This window comes from Vombatus ursinus, unplaced genomic scaffold (assembly GCF_900497805.2).
Source record: "Vombatus ursinus unplaced genomic scaffold, bare-nosed wombat genome assembly UNPS02014807.1, whole genome shotgun sequence".
Classification (NCBI taxonomy): domain Eukaryota; kingdom Metazoa; phylum Chordata; class Mammalia; order Diprotodontia; family Vombatidae; genus Vombatus; species Vombatus ursinus.
This window is the reverse complement of record NW_020954585.1, coordinates 25,098,476-25,108,553: the sequence shown is the minus strand read 5'-3', so window position 1 is coordinate 25,108,553 and position 10,078 is coordinate 25,098,476. Positions and strand designations below refer to the sequence as shown.

The 10,078-nt window shown below is 35.5% G+C and overlaps 1 protein-coding gene across 1 annotated transcript in view; it reads right to left on the bottom strand.

Moving 5' to 3' along the window:
* The window catches only part of AP3S1 (adaptor related protein complex 3 subunit sigma 1), a 95,667-nt gene that overhangs the window by 37,370 nt on the left and 48,219 nt on the right, over positions 1-10,078 (bottom strand). Inside the window, exons 2-3 of the mRNA XM_027874862.1 lie at positions 9,288-9,379; positions 3,994-4,105 (exon numbers count right to left, since the gene is read on the bottom strand). Coding sequence (XP_027730663.1) covers positions 3,994-4,105; positions 9,288-9,379 — 204 coding nt within the window. The remainder of the gene's footprint in view (positions 1-3,993; positions 4,106-9,287; positions 9,380-10,078) is intronic.

Sequence of the window (10,078 nt, the reverse complement as noted above, 5' to 3'; positions counted from 1 at the left end):
ATATGAAATACCTCTGAATTAAGAGACCACTAATAACAAAAGAAAAAAGGAATCCTGCACATTTCTTGCCTATAGCATAAATCATGAAGCAAGNNCCCACATGAAATACCTCTGAATTAAGAGACCACTGATAACAAAAGAAAAAAGGAATCCTGCACATTTCTTGCCTATAGCATAAATCATGAAGCAAGAAAAGTTTCTCTTCAGGTCCCTGTCACTAAAACCTTAACCTCGGAAGCATTTCTACCGACGGGTTTGCATGAGTATCCTACCTAGACCTGCCTCGCAGGCAGCACCTCCAAACCTCACTTCTTTGCCTTCAAAATTGTGTCCTATTCCTTTAGTGCTCAGGCTTCTGCTTTCTTATGAGACAGTATATACATTTTAATGCAAGCCTTTCTGGGACACTGTCTTAACCAAAGTAAATTTAACGACAGTTATTTCAGGCATTATACAGAAAAATGGAAGTGTTTTGGGAAAATTTACACCATACTGACAGCTGGGTCCACTGGGCTGGCCTCATTTAGCTTTTCATTCATTTCAATTTTGTGATGATAATTTAATGAATGAGAATGTGAGAATGATCCTATGATTTCACTGAAATAAGGAACTCCCAAGAGAGGAAAATTCTGTCTACTAATGCAGTTCAGCACCTTCTCAGTAACTTAATCTTAAGAATGCTGCCTAGAGCACTGAGAGGTTACCTGACCTGTCCAAGGTAACACAGCCACTACATGTCCAATGTGAGACTTGGCCTTAATCTTCCTGGCCTGGAGGCCAGTTCTCCATCGATAAAGCCTGTGAAAATGATAACATATGGCACTATACAGTTCCATGCTACTATGCACATATAACCTCACTTAATCGGCTCATCAACCCTGTCAGGTAGTATACAAGCATTACTATTTCTCCTTAACAGTTAAACAAGGAAACTAAAGGTCATTAAGGTTAAGTGCCTAATCCAAGGTCACAAAGCTAGAGAGTAGGAGATTTTGACCTTGAAACAACTGGCTTTCTAATGCCAAGGCCAAGGATTTTTCCACTATGTCCTGCTGCCTCCAGATCCAGCCAACTAAACTGCTCCTAATAAAGCAATAATGATATTTGAATAATGTTTTACTGTTTGCAATATAAAATAGTGTTTATGTAGTGTTTTATATTTTCTAAAGTATTTTTTTTCCATTCTCTCATCTGCTTCTCATAACAACCCCATGAGATACGTAGTATGAGTATAATCATCCTTTTACAGATTAGGAAACTCAGGCAGAGAAAAACTAAAATTCATGGTCGGCATGTTTTAGATTTGGTGAATTTTTGGTTAAGAAAGTCATTTACTGGCCACATTTCTGACTACTCACTCACATAAAAAAGTAAAAACGGATTTGTAAAGCATCACAGTATCATTGTAAAGTATCACAGAGGAAAGCTCCATCCTCCTGGCTATGTCATGACTGCAGTATCATAAGTAAACAACATCCTCAAAAATGGTACACTGGACCCTAGTATTGTATATATCAAAAGATCATATTTTGATCATATATTCTAATGCAAAGCCCAAATGTCATTTTTTAAGTCAAGTAAAAGACTTGAGGGATTAGTTCTGGACTTTTTTTTTTTTGTCCAACTGTAACTAGGCAACAGCTTATACACTAATGGAAATAATCCTGACATCACGGCTACAATACACTAAAGAAAAGTATAATTAAGAAAACAGAATTATCCATTGAACTACTCTGGCACTATTATCAGCTTAAGATAACAAATAAATTGAGGCCAGTATGAATGCTTATAAATATCCAAACCTAACATTAAATATTGACATACTTCTTTTTTTCTACTTTATAAATATTTTATCACTTCTAATTAAGACACGTATAACATAAACAGTTCTAAAACTATCAACTATGAAATTCATTGTTTTTATGGCATTCAGCAACTTAGAAGACTAAAATAACACACAGTATGACCAAAAAGAATTTTCTGTCTTATTCTCTAAGTAAAAGGAAGATTTAGCTATAATTCTGTTGATGAAGCAAATACAGAGGAAGGAGATTTCTGTCTGTAGCAGACTTCAACCTAAAACTTACTGGGAAAGATAAAGTATGTCCTTTGCTCCAGCAATGCCATTATTAGGCTACTACCCCTAAAAAGATAAAAAATGAAAAGGACCCACGTGTACAAAAATTAATTCTAGAAGTTCTTTTCCATATAGCAAAGATCTGCAACACAGGGGAGATTGAGAGGAGAAGGGGAGGAGAGAGTGCTTATCACCTACAGTATGGCTTCACAAATCATGGTATATAAATGTAATGGAACATTATTGCATTTTAAGAAATGATGAAAGGAACCATTTCAGAGAAACCTGAGATTTGAATGAATAGATTCAGAAGTAAGCAGAACCAGATGAACAGGCCCTTGGCTAAGTGTTTTATAAATATTATCTCATTTGATCCTCACAACAACCCTGCAGGGTAGATGCTTTTATTATTCCCACTTTACAGTTAAAGAAACTGAGGCAAATAGAGAGTAAGTGTCTTGCCTAGAGTCACATAGCTAATAAGTATCTAAGGCTGGATTTGAACTCAGGTCTTCCTGACTTCAGGCCCAGAACTCTATCCCCAGTGCCACCCAACTACCTCTAAAAATAACAATACTGTAAAGAAAAACAACTTTGAAAGACTCAAGTATGATTAAAGTAATAACCAACCTTGATTCCAGAACCTTGATAAAACAGTTGTTGGTATAGTGGATATAGCACTGGGCCTGGAGTTAGGAAGACCTGAGTACAAATCCTGCCACAGACCCTTATAAGCGGTGTAACCCTGGGCATGTCACTTAACCTCTATTTGCTTCAGTTTCCTCAACTGTAAATCCCTCTTCTCTTGATGATGAAGCATGTTACCACCACCTGACCGACAGGTGATGGATTCAAGATACAAAATGACACATACATTTTCAAACATGGCCAATGTGAGAATTTGTTTTCCTTTGATATGCATATTTACTATAATGGTTTTGTTTTTCTTTTTTCTTTAGGGGGGAGAGGGAGGAAGAAGGAAAGGAAAGGGACTTAGTAATGACCAGCCCCCTTCCCCTGCCAAAAAAAAGAAAAAGAGAAAGAAAAAGAAAAAGATATTGAAGTATTTTTTGAAATGCACAAAAGAGAACAGGAAGAAGCAGAAACAGGACAACTTTGAAAATTACATGTTAAATTTATTATATACTTAAAGGAAAAAACAATTGGTAAGTAAAAAGTATCATTTTCTTATACAATCCTCCAGATCTGCTCCACGTTGTATGTGGAAATGTTCATTTTATTTGGTGTTAAGTTCAAGAGCAAAATTATATAATTTCTTTTGAAAAAAAATTTTGTTCCAGACAGAATGTGACAAGCCTGTTTGTCAAGCAATCTTTCTCAATCCTCCTCTTAACTAATCTAATGGTTTTGATGCTAAAGATATTTTGCAGCCATTCCTAAAAATCATACATAAAATAGTCTCATCAAATTCAGGTCTTGAATTTTTCCCCTCAACCTGGCTTACATTTCTGAGAATTTCTTAAGCTGGCAAGTGCTTTTTTTTTAAACTTCCTAATGGACCTTTCAAACATTAATTGAACATTAAAAAATCTTTTTTAAAAACAATTGCACAGTGGCTTTTCTTCACACTTGCCAATAATCAAGTGATTTTTATCTTTCTTTTGAATGATCTCAAAATAAGCTTACAAACACTTAAAAAGCACACATTCCATGAGGAGTATTCACTTGATTAACTTACTGGCTCAAACTTAGGTAATTCAGATAGCTTACTTCTATTAAAAATGTATTTGGGTCCACATTTACTATTATGACTAAAGAGTAATGCACAATATTACTATATAAATTTTATTCATATATAATAAAATCATTCTCAAGAAAATTATGAAACAAAAGAAAAGTCTGAAGAAAAAGTTCAAAATTATCACTTACTAACAAGAAAATCATCAGTAACTTACTTGTATTAGGTCTAAAATGCCAAGTTCACTTTCTGAAGAATCCACACAGAAGACAAAATACAATGTGGCATAATGTCTGTAAATCAGTTTATTGTCAGATCCACCTATTAGCCTAAACAACAAAGGCAAAAAAAAAAAATGGAAATGTCAGAGTGAGTACAAGATATATCTTCATTAGTTCAAGCAATTTTAAAACCTATAGTAAAATACTGTTATATAAAAAACTCTCCGCAATAAAGGTCTCATTTATGGCTTCTGCATTTTTAATGTGCATTTATTTTATAAAATAATTCAATAAAGAATAGATTTCCTTTTACTTACAAGGAAAAAAAAGCTTTTTCTTAAAGTATAATTTTACTGCAAAGAAAGATTTATAGGCATTCCAGTGACAAGAGTAAGAACTATAGATGGTTTCCAGTCAGAAATCTTAAAAGCTAATTATCAAGCAGAGAAAAACTAGGCAATATTTCTTAATGTAGGAAATATTTCCTGTAATTACTCTACTAATATTCAATATATATTGATTTTCATTATAACAAAACTAGGATAAAAAGTCTCTGGAATTATTCTCCTAGCATATATTAACATTAAAATACTATTTCAAAAAATATTCTTTAGTGAAGTTATCTCATTAAAACACCTTTGAACCATCTTCTATAAAGAATTTAAGGGGCAGCTAGGTGGCGCAGTGGATAGAGCACCAGCCCTGGATTCAGGAGGACCTGAGTTCAAATCCAGCCTCAGACACATAACACTTACTAGCTGTGTGACCCTAGGCAAGTCACTTAATCCCATTGCCTAGCCAAAAACAACAACAACAAAAAATTTAAGCATTTTGCTCGGTAGATGACTACTCTCATCAACTTTTTAAAGGGCTGTCATGATGAGTAAAGATTTAACTTCTTGTACTTGACCCCTCAAGAGATGAGGGTAGGAGTCACTGGTAGGTAGATTTTGGCTCAATTTTTAACAATAAGAACTGTCCAAAAAACCTAGAATGGAATATCTCTGGAACTAGTGAATCTCTGTCCCAGGTGCTGGATTTATCCTTCCTTTAATACTTGGGCCTCTAATGTCACTTCAAACCCTGGGAATGTGATTCTCACAAATATTTTTAAAAAAAAAACACTTTTTCAAAAGAATCTTCAATATTGCCAGAATTTGTCAAATTAAGGCTAATCAAAATCAACTAAGCTAGGATTTTTTTTAAAGGTCAGAAGAGAGCATTAAAAAGACAGAAAGTGCTGATCAGTTGAATCAAACCTCTCACATTACATACTCTTTTCCCTCCTCCTCCTCCTCAATTTGCGAGTTCATGGGTGTGTGAAGCACCTGTGAGCAACTTCCTTTCCCAATGCAAGTCAGCAATTGCTCTTCGACTTAGAGTCTTAGAGAAAATGTGCTGAGGCAAGGCGAGGTCAGTAGCCAGCATAACAACAGCAACAACAATAGCAACAAGCATTTATACAGCAGTTGCTATGTACCAAACACAGTGCAAAGCATTTTACTATTATGATCTCATTTGATCCCCACAAACTGGCAAGTAGATGCCATTATTATCCCCAAAGATACTGGAGTAGTTTGCCATTTCCTTCTCCAGCTCATTTTACAGATGAGGAACTGAAGCAAACAGGGGTTAAATGACTTGTCCAACTCCTAAGTGTCTGAAGCCAGATTGGAACTTAAGTTTTCCTAACTTCAAGCCCAGTGCTCTATCCATACTATCTAAGTGTCTAAATTTAAGGTAGAACTTGAACCCAGTTCAGCTTTCTATCCAAGAGACCAGGCTGTTTCTCATAAACACTTCTTTTGTGTCCCCTGAAGTCCTTTAAGTAATTGGAATGATTAAACATACCTATTACTATTCCTACTTCATAAAATAATCATTTTCTATAAAAAGACAAGAAATAAAAGGAACACGTACTTGAAAAATTTTCTGAAGATACATTGACAATAGCATTACAATTCTTCCTTGCTAAAAGGTTAAACATGAAAGGAAAACAAACTTCATTTTAACCTAATAACATTCTAATTAAAGTAGGTAGTTACATATTTTAGTTCAAAGATCTTCAAAGTCTTCAGCTTTGAAATGGCTAAGATGATTACATGAAAGCAATAAAATTAGGCAGTAAAATGCTGAACTCACATATTTTGCAATACAAATACCTTGTACTGCCATGGAGGATAAGAGTTTGGAGCTGAAGAAGTTCATCTAACTTCCTAGTTACAGACAAGAGGCAATTGAAATCTAGTGAAATTAAGTGACTTATCAACCATCTTGTTTGTGATAGATTCAAAACTAGAGCTCAGATTTCCTGCCATCTAGTTCAGTGCTCTACCAAACCACATTTTAGTTTCACTGTTGCTAAAGAATGATTCCAAGTCAAGTATAAATTAAAATTCAAACAGAAATCTGAGTGGATATTCCAAGGTATTCCTATTCAATAAATATGAAGTGTTGCACCAGACACTGGGGCAGGTCCTGTTTTTCCTTCTGAAAACTCCCAGTAAAAAGATGATGCTAGGAAGGTTCTGCAACTTTATTCAGAATCCAAACTGGCTTTAGGATCATGTATTTAGAGCAGGAAGGGTCCTTAGATATCATCTAGAATCCTCCCTCACTCATTTGAGAAAGAAGTGAACTGAAACCCAGAGAAGTGGACTAAGGTTACACAAGGCAGCAAAGCCAGAATTTGAACTTAGGTTGCTTTACCCCAGGGGCAAGTAGGTGGCATAGTGGATAAAGTGTTGTCCTGGAGTCAGGAAGACCTGAGTTTGAATCTGAACTCAGACACTTACTTACTAGCTGTAAGACCCTGGGCAAGTCACTTACCCGTCTGCCACAGTTTCCTCAACTATAAAATGAGATGGAAAAGGCAAACCACTCCAGTATTTTGGCCAAGAAAACCCCAAATGGAATCACAAAGAGTCAGACACGACTGAAACAAGTGAACAATAACCCTTCACTCCAATCTCAATACTCTTTCCTCTATACCAAATGGCCTCTTCCCTATCATTAAGAGAAAGAGAGGTAAAGTACATTTCTAAAGACAGTAGTCCAGTTGGTACAACCAGATTGAATGACTGAAATTGGAGAGAACAGTTACATACTTGCTTAAACTGTTTCAAGATTTAAAATTTAGAGCTAGAAGGTATCTTAAAGGACCATCCAGTCCAATATCCAAATATTAGAGATGGAGAATCTAATGCCCAGAAAAGTGAAGTGAGTTAAATGTTCAAGGTCATAAGATGGTACTGTTTGTTATCACAAGTTCATATGCAACAGTTACAAGATTAACGATTTATTCACTCATGCATAAAAAGTGCCACATAAGAAATAAAATTTCCTCCATAAGCAAAACTGATTGTCAGATAAGAATGTCTTATGTTACCAACAAAATTTACATAACTTTTTCCTAAAATAAACTGTAAAGTCTAATATATTCCTAAGTCCACAAATTTAGAATTTCTACTAATTAATCAAGGGGCTACCTTTTCATCTTGTCTATGAGAAAACAGCTTAATAGGCAAGTAAGCACCATAATCAAGATGACAGAGAAGTAAGTTTAATTAACTTCCTGTGAAGAAACTGTTTTAAAGGAAAAAAACAAGCATCCACAGGAACGAGCACTGGCTGGGCTCCTTGGAGACCACCGAGACCCAACTCCAAGTAAGGAAGAAGAGCTCTGCTCATCTGTAACAACTGATAGGCTGATTACAAACCATTTTCATCTATTCCTATTAAAAATAGGACATTTAGGGTGCCAGTTGGAATTTTCTAAATTCCAGTTTATTGTGTGGACTTGAAAACAACAAACTGCATGCCTTTACATTTAAAAAACAAAAAACAAAAAACTCAGGCTTTTTAAGCAAGATGAACCAGTGAATAGAGAGTGAGACCTGGAGATAAGAAGTCCTGAATTCAAATCCTGCCTCAGACACTTAATAGCTGTATGACCCTGGGCAAATCACTTAATCTCTCTCAGCTTCAGTTTTCCCCTCTATAAAATGGGGATAGTAATCATACCTAAATCACAGAGTCGTTATAATGATCAAATGAAATAATATATGGTAAGTGCTTTGCAAACATTAAAGACCTATATACAGTTATCCCTTCCACATTATGGGAATTAGGAGCACATTGCTCCCACAATCTGGAAAATCCGTCTAAAAATTTTTGGTCCTCTCTTTGTACCAGAGAAGAAGTCTAAATTATTGTGGTATTAAAGGATAAAATATGTTGATATTGTATAATGCTACAGATATGTTTTATACATTTCTGAGTTTCTAAACTTTTTCTGCCTTCACTTGTCATCTGTGGCTTCCACAAAACTCCCCAAAAATTTCCATTTAATTTCTTATGCCAACCCACAACATATCAAAACTGCAATGGGGAAGTCATGATGCAGAAGGGATAACTGTAAATGCTAGCTATCATCATCATCATCATCATCATTATTATTATTCTCTTCCTCAATTAGTCCAAATTAGAGAGCACATTAGCCTAATAATCAGTTGCCAAATCTCCTAATTTCCCCCCTCTCACCTCACCCTTCACTCTACTCACCTGACAATCAATCTAGCTCAGGTTTTTGTTACCTCTTGCCTAAACTATTGCAATATTCTCCCAACTTGTTTCTCTATGTCAAATCTCTCCCCTCTCCAAACTAGCCTACACAGAGCAACCAAAGTGATTTTCCTAAAGTGAGAGTCCACCATGTTACCACCCTACTAATAAACTCTGATAGCTTCTCCCATTGCCTTTAGGATCAAAAAGTTCCCAAGTTTCTAAGTTCCTCTGGTTTTTAAAGCCTTCCCAAACTGGTCCCAACCCATCTTTCCAACCTTATGTGTACATCACTCACTTTCCCACACTCTACAGACCAGACAACCTGGCCTCAATGCTTCTCACAGGACATTCCATCTTCTGTCTTTTCACTGACTGTTCCACAAGCCTAGAACATACCACCTCCTAAACACCTCTTAGGATGCTTTCTCTCCTTTCAGAGCTCTGGATTCCCCTCTCCCAGCTCCTAATGCCCTCTCTCCAAAAAAATTTACCTTGTATTTATTCTGTACGTACTTATTTATGCATGAACACTGTCTCTCTTCACTCTCCCAAGATCTCATAAAATATAAGGTCCTTCCTTGAGGGCAAGAACTGTTTAATTTTTGTCTTTATATTAAGTCCAGTGCTTAATCCAATGCCTGTACAGAGTAGGCAAAATAAATGCTTGGTGATTAATCCATCTACTCAAAAAACATTATGTATTTTAATTAAATATTTTACTTACAATCCTCCTTCTAGGAAATTACAGACGTTTTCATCTCGTTTAGACACCAAATGGAAAGTTTCCCTGATGATTTGTTGCTGTGTATCTTCACTCTGGGGAAGAATATTTTACATATATTGAAATAAGATTTAGCAGCATTTTTTTTTTGGTATCATAAACATTTCTAGCCACTAATATCAGTGTTAACCTGTGACATCAATTTGCAAAAAAAATCCCTACCTCCCTACAAATGATTCTCTGGAAAGAAAATTTTATTATGGGTCTTATCTTAAAATGATACCTGACTGAAGCACAGATGAAGATTCTCTAGTGAAGAAATACAACTGGAACAAAATTATCTATAAAATTCCTTTTAATAAGTTTAAATATATTCTTGGGAAAGTCATGGAATATTCAAGTTAGAAGATTCTTATAGGTCATCTAACCCCTTCACTTTACTGATGAGGAAACCAAAATGAAAGATAAAATAAAGGCAAAACAGTGACACTGAAGTGTTTTAAAGTTTATAAAATATTTTACTTCTATCTTCTCATTTGAACCTCACAACAACCCTGTAAAGTAGGCAATGTAAGTATCAAGTCATATCCATCTTAAACAGGAGGAAACTGAGACTCAGATGTATGGAATCACTTGCCCATAGGAACACAGACAGCTCCGGAGTGTCAGAAGCTTCCCACGCCCCAGTAGAATTCGTACTTTTCAAGGGCAGGAGCTGGTACATTTTTGTCTCTGTTCATGGCACAAGGCCACAAAAGAGTGGGTGTTTAGTAAACATTTGAATAAGTTGAGGC